This window comes from Schistocerca serialis, chromosome 1 (genome assembly GCF_023864345.2).
Source record: "Schistocerca serialis cubense isolate TAMUIC-IGC-003099 chromosome 1, iqSchSeri2.2, whole genome shotgun sequence".
NCBI lineage: Eukaryota > Metazoa > Arthropoda > Insecta > Orthoptera > Acrididae > Schistocerca > Schistocerca serialis.
Genome location: NC_064638.1, coordinates 855005166 through 855022782, shown reverse-complemented (window position 1 = coordinate 855022782; position 17617 = coordinate 855005166). Strand labels below are relative to the sequence as shown.

General features: G+C 37.6%; 1 protein-coding gene across 1 annotated transcript in view; it reads left to right on the top strand.

Annotated features, from left to right (window-relative positions):
- The first annotated feature begins 218 nt into the window (after positions 1–218).
- The window catches only part of LOC126485364 (transcription factor E2F5-like), a 69523-nt gene continuing 52124 nt past the window's right edge, over positions 219–17617 (top strand). Inside the window, exons 1-3 of the mRNA XM_050108867.1 lie at positions 219–399; positions 1695–1804; positions 13304–13415. Of these exons, the coding sequence (XP_049964824.1) occupies positions 292–399; positions 1695–1804; positions 13304–13415 (330 nt within the window). The 5' untranslated portion in view covers positions 219–291. The remainder of the gene's footprint in view (positions 400–1694; positions 1805–13303; positions 13416–17617) is intronic.

The window sequence follows — 17617 nt, the reverse complement described above, 5'->3', positions numbered from 1 at the left end:
TCGCAATCAGAATTAGATCAAACTGACTCTTTTTGTTAATTATGGACCCAGATTGTCACTGCAATATTATCTGACAAATTCGTTATCCGCTGCGTTTTGCAAAGAGATAGACTGTTTTATATCGTTGGTATGACGTATCCACACGGATAGTTAGGAAAGTCGACTTCCATTTGAAATGCATCCAAAGATAATAAATATCAGTACGTATGCTAGTTTCTTTGGTTTTGTGTTTGTATCCGTACGAAGTTCAAATATATTCGTTTGTTTGAATTTTGACAACGGTTGTGAGGGATGGCAGACATACAACAAAGTAGGTTTGAAAAATCACTGGGTTTACTAACCACAAGATTCGTCTCACTGTTGCAACAGGCGAGGGATGGTGTCCTTGATTTGAAAGTTGTAAGTATGTGATGACTGTAATATACATATGCTCTTCCTAATTGTTTGAGGTGTGTAGGTTATCCCTGTAAACAGTGGCCCACTGTGAAACTGACAGTGAACGAAAAACGGGCTGGAGATCTTTTTTCTTCATATTAATAAATTTAAATTCCTAGAGATAAATACCGTCCTAATTAATGTTCGCCAGGAGCATGGGCAAGCACATATACGAGTCATGAATATGTATAATACTGTCCTTTCTTAATGATCAAGACATGGGTAGATCTCTTTCTGTTTACGTTTCGTTGTGAATAAGGTTTTGTTTGAGTGATCACTATTGGGAAACTAGTATGTATGTTACTTCAGTGTGTATAAGTTTTTTGGCAGAAGGGAAACGGGAACTTGTCCTCTAATGTTTGAGATTTGCATTGAGGAGTAGCAAGCAACTGACGGAATTCTATGTGCACGAGGTGTTTTTCTTGTGGTGATTCAGTAGTAACATAACTAGTCTGTTTACCGTAATCATTTTCTAGTCTTGAAACTATGTTGACGGTATAGTATTATTGTCTCCTGTCTTTCGAGTTTTTGTGTTTGTGATCAATAGTTTTGTGATACACACCACCTATCACAACCGGGAAATTTTGCAGTTTGCTTTGTGTGGTAGCCTGCTTGCTACTTGGATGTGATTGTGTGTTGTAATACCAAAGACCTGTTTAGGGGCATGAAGTTCACAAATTACCAATAATATTCTAATTTCTCCATGCTGTAAATGTGTGTGTAATTTAGACACACATTGTGTAAGCTTTTGAAACATGACTTAAGTCATTGTAAACGTTAGTCCAAATGTTCATTTGTTTGGTTAACCAAATAATATAAATATGTACCAGTTGCTATCTGTTTAGAAGACTACTAATTTCACTTACTAATTTTGACAAATTTTGAAATTTGTAGAGTAACAAAAGGAAAATCAGTCATCAACATGAATTTATCATCGGTTTTGAACCTTAAGTACAGGTTGGTGTTTTCCATATACATGAGTTGAGGTGGAAGAAACAGTAAATTACAGAAAAAAATCCTAGGGCCATCTGTAGATTCAAGGACTTTCGATTTGTTTGACACTTGATTGCCTAGCCACTCTTCAAAGGAATTAGACTTCTATTTACTAGTTTCTGTGACTACACATATTGTACTTCAGAGAAAAGATTTGCGTAAGCAGCATCTTGTTACATCATAGTTGCACTATTTATTGACTTAATGATCTACCTATTTAGTCAAAAGATTGTTGGATTGTGATTTTTGTCATATGTTTATTCTAGGCAGCAGATATATTGGCTGTGAGGCAGAAGAGGAGGATATATGACATCACAAATGTTCTTGAGGGCATTGGTCTCATTGAGAAGAAAAGCAAGAACAGCATTCAGTGGAAGTAAGCCTTGTCTTTTATTTTCATAACTTAGATATGTAGGTGACTTTTTTTTTACAATTGTATTGACCAACTAGGATCACATTCTTAACAACTTCAGTTCCTCTTCTTCCTTTGTTGTTGTTTTCCTATTCTTCCAGTATTCCCTCATTTCCTCCCCAAATATGTAGTTATTGTATGAACATTTTCAAAATGTGTGTGCAACTGTCCCAGTGCTCAATCAGATGGTTTTTCTGCCACAGTGTTAACTCCATAACAACTTACTGCAGCCATAATCTGCAGCTTTTGTGTTAACTTTTCGAGTATATTAAAATTTCTGTCGCGTAATTGCCAACCATTTGGAAAATTGATGTAATTTGAGGTAAGCACAGATTGTGGGCAGTGTACTTAAATTACTTTGCACTTCACACTGTTTGCTGAATGCCACTTTGATGCATCAGTTTTTTTTGTTGTACTCGTAGCAAGTTCATCTTATCTCTGTGACTACTTCATTGTTTTGAAACTGAAGTTACTAGTGCTGTGGAAGCCACATGGGCCAGTAAAAGCTACGTGTTTTATCTCTGTTGCAGTTCTCAATATGTCATGGATGTAAAAATTAGGCTTCACTACTAGTCAGTTTGTTACCACAACCTCTATTTTGCATTCATATTCATTGGCTTTGCCACCTCTAAGCAATTTGTCACTATTCAACCTAACCTAGTCCTCGAGCTTTACTGCTGATCAGTCTTGTCACCACAACAAGTTTGGGGAGGGGGATCCAATACCGCACTTTATCCAGTGTGCCTTATGCCTTCTACGTTTTCCTAATACTTAGAACCTCATGGACTGCAAGCGAGATGATTTTAAGTGTGGCAAACTTCTTGTCATGTTTAAATGACTGCCAGTGGACATTATGGTTTCTGGGGAATGAGTATTTTGTATTAAATGCACAGATCAGGTATGATACAAACTGCTTAAGAAAAAAAAAACCAAGTGTACTGCACATGTGAGAGGGAAATGTTAAAACAGAACTGATGATAATAGATAACTTGGGGTGGTGGTGATTATATCTTAAAATTTTTTAGAAAATAATAGTCCTTAAACCATAAATTTATAGATGCAGCATCTTCTGCTTTGAGTTATATAAAATTTTTAATTGATCTTGACAGGATAACGTGTAGGATAATTTTCAGGCAAAATGTAACATTTGCTGTAATTCTGTGTCCATTGTTGATTTTTCAAATGTGTTTAGTGTAAAATCCTAGTATGACTAAGCGTTATCTGGAGAAAATTTCACACTTATCTTGTGCAAGACACTATATGTGTTACAAATTACTATAGGATTAACAGTTTGGCAGAAGCATGTGGAAGTGTGGAGGAGGGTTGCTACGTCCCACACAGAACACACACATTCCATTCAACTCATTCGAACTTGCAGAATACTCACTTTATAAATGTGGAACTTGCATCAGTGTGTTCAGAAAGAGCTACACTATGCTTTCATTTTAATTTTATTTGTGACAACAGATTATTTAGATGATATATAGACAGTTTACAAAAGTAAAATTTCAGTGAACACACTAAGCGAAAGAAATTTTAAGATTACATCAAATTTTCATTTACTCCAATCTGGAACTCTGTCAGAATTTAACAGGAGATAGTTTTAGTAGCATATGACACACTATGGTCCACTCGCATATCAGGTACTAAGCAGTCACCTGTATTGTTTTCTTGTGAGAAATGTATCGCCATGTTTATAATGAACCTGCACTGATCCACTCACTTATTTCTAACATAACAAAAAGATTTAGCTTATGCGTTTGTATAATGGTGAGAAAAGTCTCAAATAGACGGACAGGTGTTGAAACAAAGTACAAAAGTGATACAAAAACATTACTTCTGTATCGCAGCAATTATATTGTAAACAGTAAAGTTTACTGGTGAACTATCACTGTCCTCCTGCCGTGACTTTCTCCTCAGCAGGTATGCATGCAGATTGTCTGCCATGCATGGCCACTCATCCTATGCCTCCTTCTTTGGTGATTCCTTTGATCGCCAGTGAGTCTCTGTTACCTCCTGGAGTCCACTTTTGGCACTTGCTCTGGCAGCTTAACTTCACACTACCTGCAACTTTCCCAGTGGATGTGAACCCTTCACCACCTTGACTCCGTGAAGCAGCCCATGTTAACCTTGAACTTGATTTGCTTCCGAAGGACACTTCTCCAGCCTCGCTCTAGTGCCTTCAGTTTCACGATCTTCGCATGGAATTTTGCAAAAGTTCCTTTGTGTACACTGATGGCACTTGGACTGACCATGGTGACAGGTTTGCCTTCATCATTGGTGCCCACGTCTTTTGATATCGGCTTCTGGAACATCGCTTGATATTTACAGCCAAGCTCTTTACCCCGTATAAGGCCACTTAGTACATCCAGCAACACAGACTTTTCAGTTATGACATCTGCTCAGACTCACTCTGCGCCTTTCGGAGTCTATGTGCACTGTACCACCTATCCCTTAGTGCAGCGGGTCCAGGAAAACTGTCACTTGCCCACTCTTGGTGGAGCCACTGTGATGTTTCCGTGGGTCCCTGGTCATGTTGGTCTGCCAGGAAACAAGGCTGCTGTCAAGGCTCCAGTCATCGTACCCCATCCCACTAGTTACTGTATTCCCTCAGATGATCTGTGTTGAGTTTGTCAGGAGGTGGTGTCCCTTTGGCATCGCCATTGGTCCTCCCTTCATGGGAGTAAGCTTCAGCTAATTGAGCTTCTCCCAGTGGCTTGGATGACCTGCTCTTTGCCTTTGATGCGGGAGGAGGTCATTCTAACTAGGTTGCATATTGAATTGAACACTGCCTTTTTAGCCATTGTCACTTGATAAGTGCCGCTCCCCCACCACTTTGTACCCATTACGCCCAAGTTTTAACTGTCTGCTATTTCCTGACGGAATGCCCATTTTTGAACAGTTTACGTTCCAACTTAGGTTTGCCGTCTTGTTATCAGTCGTTTTAACAAATGGGTCATTCCATATCAAATCACCCAATAAAAAATAAATTTTACACCCACCTCCTTAGATTTTCATGAAATTTGGCTCAAATGGTTCTAATACCATTCTGACAACACCTACAATTTTTTTTGCTGTATCTCTTATAGTTTTTTATAAATTTTTAAAGTTTTTATGTTTTGCGTTTTCCGAACCTTCGGAAATGGTTAATTTAATTTGTATTCAAAACTTTAAAATTGCTTATCTTAAAAACTCTTTTAGATAACATCATGAATTTTTGCAGCAAGTTTATTTATTATACATATTTGAAGATAAAAATGATACTATTAAAATACATTAATACTTTCTATGAATATTTTCTATGAAAATATATATAGTTTTTTTTAACGGATGTTTTGTTTTATAAGAATTGCGATATCTAAGAGTCTCAGACCTAATATAATGCTCAAATTTGTTTTAATTTACTCATAAACATATAGGCTACTTGATAAAACAAAAATAACGATGGCTTTTTAACATGTTTATTAATTATAGTAGATTACATTAGGATTATGTACAAAGATAGTGTACTTACGACACTTATGTATAACCCAACTGATTGCTTGAAACATTGAATTTTTTGAGCAATTTTGTCTTTTTAATAAACATTAATGCTGATTCAAACTGTTTTTCCACTTCATCCAAGAGCTTTCAGTTCTTTTGATACAGTCTTTTTTGAAGTAATACATTCTTTCAGTGCCGCTTGATTGAGGTGTGTCTACTACACAGACTGTGCTCCAAAGGCACTATGCAAGAATCTTCTCTTTCAGGCCAATAAAATGATGCAGCTGGTCCTCAAGGGTGTAGAAATAGAATTTCTGCATCTTCCTCATCATTGAATATTAATAATAAATGAAAAGCACCAGTTTGCTTTTGTTCTACAACATTATTTTTATTGCTAACCAGTTTTCGGCTTACAAAGCCATCTTCAGGCATTTACTGAGTATTATCACCAAAGAAGTTAAATGTTAGCAGACAACATTGGAAGAGAAGTAACACATCTAGAGTGAAGTAGAAACATACAGTGAGTAACATCTTTGCAATGAAATAGTAAAAACTGAACAGTACGTAAATAACAATGGAGCTGACAGGAAAACCTTTAGCACAAAATAAGGATAGCATGCCTACATAACAATTTCTATTGATAAACAAAACTATTGAAATAAGATAAAATTAGTACTAGGCAAGGCTGCATCAAGAGGTATGAAACATGGAGAGTGATACACAACCAATTAAAAAAGAAGAGACAGTTGTCAATGTAAATACAGAATACACGAGGAACTTAAGCTATATCAATACGATAAACAGAAATTAATAAATGCAGGAAAATTGAGGTGTTTGAGGGAACCTACAGTTTGAGAGTGTGGTGGTACTGCATTTTAACATTAACATTATAATCAAAGCATTGGCTGTATACCAGTTTACATTAAATAAATGAGCAAAGTAAAATATGAACAGTATTTGATGAGACAACTACAAGGGGAGTTAAACATGGACAGTAATACAAGTACAAGTTAAAAGCAAACCCTTAACTATTGAAACTACAGCATATGTGGAATACAAAGACAACTGCAACAAATAAAACAACTTAATGACTACAGGAAAATGGGAATATGTAGGAAGAGAGAGTGTGGGATGTAATGAACAACAAAGATGATTATATGAAGTTTGGGAGAGGGGAAGTGTTGAGCTGTGTCTGGTCATTTAGGATGAGATCTGGACTGTGAGCAAGATGTTTGTTAATTTCCAGGGCTTCCAGCAGGTTGAGTTTATGGCCTTTGTTTGCTAACTGAAGTACATGGGACACTGGCTGGTAGTTGTGACCCTCACTCAGCAAATGCAGAGTCTGAATTCTGCAACCTCCAGCTGCGTTCATGTTCAGCCAGCCTAGTTGATATGTCTCTGCCTGACTGACCAATGTAAAATTTGTCACAATCAGAACAGGTGATTTTGTATACCCCACTGTTGGCTAATAATTGGATCTTATCTTTGCTATTAAAAACACACTGGGCTGTAGTGTTCCTGACATAGTAGGAAACCCTATACTTGCAGGATTTCAGTGCTTTGGCTATAGTCTGTGATACCTGACCTAGAAATGGGAGAGTACACCATTTCTTGCAGACAGTGGATGGGGAAGCAGGTGGGGCATAGAGGAGGGGTATAATTTTCCGTTTTTGTTTCCTATGCAAGATGTGGTCAGTAAGAACTGGATTGTAGCCATTGGCTGAGGCAATAAATTTTATTGTATCTAACTCTGCTTTAAAATCATCTCTGGACATGGGGATGGATATGAGATGGTGTACCATTGAGTGGAAAGCTGCATGTTTGTGAGCTATGGGGTGTTGTGAGCAAGAAGGTATTACTGTGTCTGTAGTTGTTGTTTTTCTGTAGATTTTGAAACTATGTGTGTGTGTGTGTGTGTGTGTGTGTACTGATGTCAATGGTGAGATCTAAGAAGTTTATGGATTTGTTGCCAATTTCCATAGTGAACTGGATATTTTTATGTTGACCGTTTAGGTTTTTCAAGAATGTGTTGAGTTATCTTGTAGTACCAGTCCACATACACAGGACATCATCTACATATCTAAACCAGTATTTGATGTTTGCACTCAAAGATTCTGCTTTTAGAAAATTTTGTTCAAAATGGTCCATAAATATTTCAGCCAACAGTGGACTAAGAGGGGAACCCATAGCTAAGCCATCAAATTGTTTATGAAGAGTGCCTTGGAACTGGAAATAGTTCTGTGCAAGGCGGGTCTGTGTGGCCAGTCTCAAGTCATTTAATTCCACAGGATTGACATTAGACTTGTGCATCAGCTCTGTCAGAATGTCAATACATTCTACTACTGGTATGTTAGAAAACAAACTGCTGACATCAAAGGATACTAATTTATCACTGTGTGAGACAGATATACCTTTTAACTTGTTCACTAGGTCCACAGAGTTTGAAATACCATGCTTTGGTTTAAATTTAGTTTTGCTCTTAATTAGGACATCAAGTTTACTGGCTAGTTTGTAAGATGGAGCAGTGAATGGTGATACAACTGGACGAATAGGAATATCTTGTTTATGCAGTTTAGGAAGGCCGTACATTCTAGGAGGCACTGGGTTCATATTAGTTAACAGTTTTACTTCAAATTCAGAGAATATGCTTTTGCATGAAATGATTGCATATTTAACATCCTCTTTGAACAATTTCTGTTTATCGTATTGATATAGCTTAAGTTCCTCGTGTATTCTGTATTTACATTGACAACTGTCTCTTCTTTTTTAATTGGTTGTGTATCACTCTCCATGTTTCATACCTCTTGATGCAGCCTTGCCTAGTACTAATTTTATCTTATTTCAATAGTTTTGTTTATCAATAGAAATTGTTATGTAGGCATGCTATTCTTATTTTGTGCTAAAGGTTTTCCTGTCAACTCCATTGTTATTTACTAAGTTTTTACTATTTCATTGCAAAGATGTTACTCACTGTATGTTTCTACTTCACTCTAGATGTGTTGCTTCTCTTCCAATGTTGTCTGCTAACATTTAACTTCTTTGGTGATAATACTCAGTAAATGCCTGAAGATGGCCTTGTAAGCCGAAAACCGGTTAGCAATAAAAATAATATTGTAGAACAAAAGCAAACTGGTGCTTTTCATTTATTATTATAATGTTGTTATACCAAGAACCGACGGAAGATTCTGTTAATATCATTGAATATTGTTTTTACCAGTCCAAAGTACCAGTTACCATCATAATTTGCAGCCACATAGCTATTTATGGATGGTTCAACACGAACCCAATCAGAAGAATAATGGAAAGAAAAGACTAAGGAGGGTTTTACACTATCTGTAGTTTTTCTAATTTCAAGGTTGTTTGTTGGAAGTGGTTTGAAGTCATGAAAACTTCTTGTTCCAGGAATGATTCGGGTTGCTGAAAAACGTTTTTCTAGTTTTAACCATAGCAAATCAGCTTCTTTTTTGTCAATAAAGTGAAAATGAATGTTTTCAATATTTTTTTCACAAAACTTGAACACATCAATTGCTGTCATTATTTGTTCTTCGTCTGAAAGCTGTGGACTGGCTTTCCTTCTTTTAATAGTTCCTCCTAGGCCATCACAAATTGACTTCCCATGACTTGTTGCAAAAAAAAAAAAAAAGTGTGTTGGGCCTTCAAATTAAAGTCTCAAGTGTTCAGTCAAATTTTTTAAAACTGTTTTTATTTTTGTACTGCCCAGCACAACCATATGTAAAGTAGTGAACTGAGTCAGTGTCAGTACGATGTAATGACAGCCACTTTGTAATTTCTTTTTGTACAAAGTTAACAGAACCAGTGTCATGTTCTTGGTCATCACTAATAAAACAGTGGTTGGAAACAAAAACATTGTTTTCCTCATTTCTTAGAAAAACTCCAACTGGGTGTAGAGTACACCACCTCTATTCCAGTGGTAACTTTGGATCTCATTTTGTATAACAAAGAAATAATTTTCACTGAAATCCATCACAATAATTGCTGTTTTGGGTGGTGGGTCTTCTTTCAATCTTTTAAAGGCTGCTGATTGGGATTTTGCTATAAATGAGTGCAGGGTGAGCTTTTCCTATGACCTAACCAATAAAGAAATGTAGTCTTCAATACTGATAGACTGTTTGATCATTTCTGCCCTGTCTGTGTTAACCCACTGACTGATTACAATTTCTTCTTCTAAATCATAATCTTCACTTAGTTTTTCAGTTAAGTACTCAGTTAGTGCAGTATTTGCAGGACAGCTGTCACAATGATGTTGCATGCAGTTTTGGTTTTCCGTGTTGCACACAAGCATCTTAATTAGGTCTTTATAAGATTCTTCAATATTCACAGCATCCAGTAATAGTTTAACATTCTGGTGGATACTGCATACACATACAGTGTGTGTGCCTGCAGCACGAGCAAGGATACACCATTTAGGTCTCAAGAAACAAAATTTTGAAAATCCTACTTCTACCTCGGGATTCTCCCATTTGAAAGAGTAATAGTTCTCTCAAGTTACACAAAATGAGTCTTTTTTGCATGTACACATTGTTTTGAACACTTACTTTGTCTTTTGTTCCATGTAGCACTCTGGAACTTTCATCCTTTTCATAAAAAATCTGTTACAAGTCTTACTGTATTTTCAGAAAGAGTTTTACCTTTTTTGTACCAGGAGTTTCCAAAATACCCTTTTCAGATTTTAGCTTTCTAGCTAATGTACTAGCACAATGTACTAACTTACATTAAATTCTGTCATCACTTTATTTCGACTCCAAGAATCTGGAGCCAAGGTCAGAATCTGGATTTTTCTAGACCTCCCAACAGATGAAATCTTCTCTTTCATAAGAGAAATCATTACATCAAAATCCTTTGCTTTCTCAACCACTCTTGTATCTTATTCGTCATCAGAACTTGTTGCATTATATTTTAATGCTTTTGGAACCGCCTTTTTTGCAGTCTTTTCAATACTGCTAACCTTCCTTTTCAAATAAGACCCTTTACTTTGTTCTGACAAGCCATGAAGCTTTATCGGTGTGAAACCTAAATTATCAAGAGCAATGTTTGTTTGTACGAGGGATTCATTTCTGGATTCCAATGATTCTAATTCAACCATGACTTCATCATCTGTTTCACTTTCATTGACTTCAACTCTTAATTGTTCCTCACAAAAGTTACAGCATGTTGAGCAAAGCTTTTGTCCAGGTTTTATGCTAATATTTTTTGTCAGTAATTGTTTAGAAAGATCCAAGCCTACACTTCTCAACGATTTTTTGATGGGCTTTTTGTGTTTTTTAGTGTGTCTACAAATGTTGTTTGATACTTTTCAAAAACATTTAAAAAGTCGTAGCTGTGGTGTGAACATATGTTCTTAAATTCACACAGATTAATTCCAGATTGTAAGTGGATCAAATCTTTTTCTTCTTCACTCAATTCAGATACCGGTTGTAACTTTTTTGAAGGTGTGTAGGTTGTTTGGAAACAGTCAGATTTTTTAAATAACCCTACGCTACAGGCTTGAATATCTGACATACTGATTTCACTTTTGGTCTGATTACTGTTCTGGTTACTTTTATAGGATATTGGAAAAGAATCTCTGTAAACTAAGTAACAGTACTTACTGAAAATTCGAATAAACTTAATAAAATACTATCCAAGCACTATTTAACACTGTAATAATTTTTTACTTCAAAACACAGGAGTAACAAAACAAAATCCAAGCGTACATTGTTACACCAAGAAGACAAAAACTTATTTTCAGTGTCTAAGTCACTTGGTACTTTTTACTTTTAAAATATAATTAATATTATTTTAAAAATTAGATAACTATTAAACAGGTTAAAAAGCCAGCACAATTTTTCTTTTTTCTAATAGCCTATACAATTAAGAGTATTTTAAAACAAATTTGAGCTTTCTATCAGGTCTGAGACTCTAGATATTGCAGTTTTTGTAAAACTAAACATTCGTTAGCTAAAAAAAAAAAAAAAGAAAGAAAAAAAACCTTGTAAATTTTTTTCATTGGGAAGATTTTAATATATCTTTATGGTATTTTTTTTTAACATTTAGATATAATACACAAACTTATTCCAAAATGTCATACTGATATCTTGAGTATTCTTTAATATACAAGTTTTTTTAGTTGTGAGGGCACGTTTAAGTTACGATTTCCGACTTCAGAAACAACGCCAAATCTAAAAACTTGATAAAAGAAGTAATTGTACCAAGTTTCATCAAAATCTGACATGGTTGGTGTCAAGGCCTGGGTGACTTGACATGGAATGACCCAAATAACACCTGCAGGCTGTTGACTGCATTTTACTTTTTATCTGTCACAGCAGTATGGCGACGACCAGTTGATTTTTAGTTTTGGACTTTTGTTTCTGTATGGAGTCTTGTAGCCTCATTTCCACATCCCTGTTCTTATTTGCCTTCTCTTATGTCAATTGGGATTGGTATATAGTTATTTTTACCTCGTCTGTGTCTTGTTCTATAGTGTTAACTTGGGCACATATGGCCCCATTGTTTCGCACCCTAAAACAAAACATACATAAACAAGAATTATTATAAAAACAAACACACAAGCATACATACCTTCATCAATATTCAGTAATGAAGAACATCCTGAGTAGTAACATCATCTGATTTTTAAAAAATCTGGTGTTGCAGATGGTGTTAATTGTTACTCAGATTAAGACTCCAGCAGCTCTCCCTCAGATTCATGATCCAAAATCTCATTTAGTGCGTTTATAATGTTCTCTTCTGTTCGTAGACATTTGGCTATAATAGATTTGTATATTGCAAGCACTGTTTACACAGTTAGAATGCACTACTGAAGCCATATTTCGAGAGACAAAGGACTGGCTGCGCAGTACTTGCATACACAGACAGATTTGTTTCAAACTGCTCTCCCACTCCTCCCGTGCTGGAAAACTGCAATGTCATTAGGCAGGCTACGGTCGCAGGATCGAATCCTGCCTCGGGCATGGATGTTTGTGATGTCCTTAGGTTAGTAAAGGTTTAACTAGTTCTAAGTTCTAGGGGACTAATGACCTCAGCAGTTGAGTCCCATAGTGCTCAGAGCCATTTGAACCATTTTTTGTCATTAGGCAGAAAGTTTTGTGATTGTTGACCAAACAATAAGCATAAAGCTACACGAAAAATAAAATGGTTATAGCAGCTGCAGCAGAGGCCAGAACTGAGACTTCCTCAGTTGTAGGTGAATCTTCATGTTTCTCTTTTAATGTTTCCCCATAAAATGTAAAAGTAAATATAATCACTAATTGCCTTGTTTCACAAAAACTCGCAGAAATTCAGCGCTCTAGGCAATAATGCCAAAGAGTTGCAAACGAAAGAATTAAGTAGTGAGGTCACAAGTGACCCAGCTGCACATCTGGTGTTAAGGCGTTGGGGGTCGCAGAAACTGCTCACTACACCAGACTGAACTGCTGCACAGTACTCCATCCACTCACCATTAATAAAATTCCCAGTCCTTCCCATTTAGGAAAGCAAGTAATACTCTATTTGGTATTATAGGAAACCAAATAGCACACACAGCCATCAATGATGAATTCACAATACGTACCAAGAGCATGTGCAATTACTTTCTGTCCTTTTACTTGTAGTGAGAGATAAATGAGCTTTTTAGATTGCAATTTACCCACCTTTGGCCACTGTGATTACATTTTCATAATGTATCTGTGAACCTGTTCGTGATGAACTTGAGTAATGATGTATAGCGTGTCACTAGTGTGAAATTTTTCAAATTCGGTTCTCTCTTGCGTCATGGCAGGTTGCTAGTGTGGGAATATAGGTGTTTTATTTGCAACTTGGGTTACACAATTTGAGTGGAGTCACATTTGTTGCTGGTCGGAATATGGCTTTGCACATTGAAATTCAGCAGTTGGGTGTTATGAACTTTCACATGTAATTATCTATCATTGTTGTATATGAAGACAAATGTGTGTTCAAATGTTGTGCTTGCTTTATCAATAGGGGTGCTGGTCCTGGCTGCAACACACAGGAAACGGCTGAACGGCTGTCAGTATTGAAGAAAGAAATTGCAATGCTTGATGAACATGAACAGAAGCTTGACACACACAAGCAGGTACGTTAAAGAAACTGGCTGTGATTGGATCATGTGAGGAAAGCTATTTTGCCAAGTGGTAACAAAAAAGGTTTATTTTTTTACATGTTAGATGACAGCTCATCCTACTGGATGGTATTTAGCTGTTTCACATTTTGTCATACGCTACTGTTTCAATATCCAATTAAAACATTTTAGTTAGTAAATGATGACTTTCATTTACTCACATTTTTTTGTGTATGCTTGATCACATTGCCCCTTCCAGGAGACACTGGCTTATCATAGGCACCTCCAGTGCTGGGTGAGTGGGTTTGCATGCCTCAATGATGCTGAAGGCTATGCTGGTTGCAGCATAGCTGCTGGGAGGATCACTCAACCCGGACAGGCCTCAGCAGAAGGGCCTAACAAAGTGTGTCCCACAATATAAGGAAAGGAGAGCTGATTTTTCCTCGTAGGGTATGGGCATGGTGGCCCTAGTTTCCCAAGTTGGAGACTGGCCAGTGCCTCCAGGCAACTGCAAACTCTTCCTGTCCTCTAGGGACGATCATTAGGTGTGGAAGTGGAACATTGGGAGTTTTAGAGAACCAGGGCATTGGCTTCACTGCATGGGCCGCAAGGAAGGTACACACCTATAAACAAATACTCAATAATAAGGTTTGTTACATGCTAATCAGGTGATTGACAGTTGTAAAACATTCTAGCAGGCATTGTCCAGGGCACCCCACCCCCTGCCGCCTGGTTGTACAAGACATACTCGGGCACAAGAGGCTTTGCCTGGGTTGATATTTGTTTCCCTAAAGGCTTCTGGAGTCCCTGTGAAGCGACCCCAACTCGCATCTACTACTGATGGGACAGGTGTATTTCCAGGTTGTTTCTACATCCATCCATCCAACAACGAAGGCACAAATGGTCAGTCCACCTGAATAGTAGTCTCAGATTTACAGCAACAGACTGCCTTAACACTTCCATCATAATCAAGAGAGTAGATGGAACCTTTGAGAATATCTCTCTCTATATTCGCAGTGGGTTGAAGTTTATTTTTGGGTGCTTACAAAGTGTTAAATGACTTCGTAATGGTACACTTTTAGTTGAAACTGGCCCATCACAATATGTACCTAAACCTAAACTTCTGAGGTGCAAGACCTAAGGTGACTACCATGTTGTCACTGAATAGCATAACTCCTTTAATTTCCATAAAGGCTGCTCCCATGTAATGAATATGGACCGTAAGCAAGTAGATGAATTTAAAACATGAGTGTCACAGAGGTGCAGAACAATATTGGGATAGTTGATGACACATTTGGAAGAAACCTGCATCATTTATTCTAACCTTCAATATTCCAGAATTATTTGAATGTATTCTTGCAGGTTCTATCTCTCTTTTCCCAATCCAAAGTGATGTTTTAAATGCCAAACATTTGATCATACCAAGGCATATAATGGGAGGGCTAAGAGAGGAAATAAATTGTGGAGGCACTGCTTACAACCAGGCAAGTCTTGTACACTTCCTCTAAAATGTATCAAGTGCTCAGAGGTTCATCCAGTATGAAGCAGGAAGTGTGGGGTTTATAATAAGGAAAGGATAATTCTGGAGTTTGAAGCTAAGAAGCGAGTTGCTAAGTTGGTTGCTTCCACACAAACTTGGACTACAGATTAAAGTACAGTGGAATCTCACTTAATGAGCACTGCCAATAATGCAAAATTTGCATAACGAGCAAAAGAATTGTAAAAGAAGTAACTCACTTAACGACAGATGTTTCACGTAATGAGTGACGACAAGTTAGTGTTGTGTCACTAGCTGTTAGTGTGTGGTGGGGGAAATATTCAACAATATGAACACCTTTCATTGTTGGCAGCAACATATGAGCAATGTCTTTAGAATATACTGCAGTCTGGATTTAGTGCTCTTTCTGCTACTATCTTTGTGCAACTTGTGAGCACACATTTTTCTCATCTTCTGTTCTCACAGTGTTTTTTGTGTGCATATTTTAATAACCTTCATAGAAATGTCCCTGAAGATAAAGCCTCAAACTGATGACCATAAGAGAAAGAAAATTACTTACAAATGAAATGTAAAATCATTGAAAAATGCAAATGGTGTGAGTGTTGCTGACTTAGGATGCACAGACAATCGGTCTACATTAACTATCTGCATTATCCTCAAGAACAAGGACAAGATTAAGGGGAGAGATGTGTCAAAGGGAGTGACAAGAGTATCTAAACAGTAGTTTCATATTCTGGAAGCTGTCAAAAGGTTGCTTCTTATATGGATAAATGAAAAGCAATTGGAAGGTGATGCTATTAACGAGAACATCATTTGTGAAAAGTCGAGTATGATTTTCGCCATCCTCGGTAAGAAGACACCTGGATCATCGATGACCAAAGATGTGTTCAACGGAAGCCATGGGTGGTTTGAGAAGTTCAAGGGAAGAACCGGCATCCACAGCATTGTGAGGCAGAGCAAAGCAGCCAGTTCCAACACAAAGGCAGCAGAGAACTTCATCAGCAACTTCAAGATGCTTGTAGATTCTGAGGGTTATCTGCCATAACAGGTTTTTAATTGTGAAGAGACTAGTCTATTCTGGAAAAGGATACTAAAGAACATCAATTCATCAAGATCGGATTTCTGCCTCCCAACACCACTCCGCTTCTCCAGCCTGTAGACCAGCAGATTATTTCTAACTTTAAGAAGCTCTAAACTGAGTTGACTGAAGCTTTGCTTTGAGGTGACTGAAGCTACCAATTCACTCTGGAAATGTCACTTCACCATTATTGCACCGTGCGAGGTGGCGCAGTGGTTAGCACACTGGACTCGCATTCGGGAGGACGACGGTTCAATTCCGTCTCCGGCCATCCTGAATTAGGTTTTCCGTTATTTCCCTAAATCGTTTCAGGCAAATGCCGTGATGGTTCCTTTGAAAGGACGCGGCCGATTTCCTTCCCAATCCTTCCCTAACCCGAGCTTGCGCTCCGTCTCTAATGTCCTCGTTGTCGATGGGACGTTGAACACTAACCACCACCACCACCATTATTGCCTGCATCAAGATGATCAAAAAGGGCATGAGAAGGGTTCACCAAGAGAACTCTCACTTCTGCTTGTAAGAAGCTTTGGCCAGAGTGCGTTGTCAAATGTAATTCTGAGGCATTTGAGTCAGTTCCTGTGGAGCCTATAGTCAACGAGATTTGGTCTTTGGACAAATGCATGGGACTAGAAGTGGGTAACAATGAAGTTGATGAGCTTGTGGAAGATAACGGCCAGTAAATGACCACTGAATAGCTTGCGGAGTTGCAGTGTGTTTTGCAGCAGGAAGTTCCTCAGAGGAGTTCTTCAGAAGAGGAGAAACAGTACAGAAAAGCAGCAATCTTCTGGCACAATAAGTGAAACGGTGAAAACCTGGGAATCGGTTGCATCATACATTTAAAATCATCCCAATAAAGCAGTGGCTATGCACATCAAAAATTTACTTGACGACAGTGCTCTGTTGCATTTTGCCAAGTGTTGAAGCATCAGCAGAAACAAATAACTTTAGATAGCTTCCTAGTAAAAAAGAATTAGTTATGTATTGTGAATAATAAAGTACACAATACTCTTATCTATACTTTATTTTAATAAATGGCATGAATTAGATAAAACTTCTAGTACTTTTTCTGCCCGGAATATATTATCGTATTTTACATTAATTGATACGGGGTAAATTGTTTCACTTAACGAGTGTTTCGCATTATCAGCAAGCTTCTGGAACGAATTATGCTCACTATGTGAGGTTCCACAGTACAAGTACATGCACTACCTATGGAAGAAACACCAGACTTGACCCCAAACCCTTTCAGAAGTCTGTCAGCAATGGTCTTGGAAGTTGTCACATACCACTGCACATGATCAGAGGCCTACTAAGCCATCTCCTCTACCTATACAGCCAACAGCTCCTATGTTGTTGTTGTGGTCTTCAGTCCTGAGACTGGTTTGATGCAGCTCTCCATGCTACTCTATCCTGTGCAAGCTTCTTCATCTCCCAGTACCTACTGCAATCTACATCCTTCTGAATCTGCTTAGTGTATTCATCTCTTGGTCTCCCTCTAAGATTTTTACCCTCCACGCTGCCCTCCAATGCTAAATTGGTGATCCCTTGATGCCTCAGAACATGTCCTACCAACCGATCCCGTCTTCTGGTCAAGTTTTGCCATAAACTTCTCTTCTCCCCAATCCTATTCAATACTTCCTC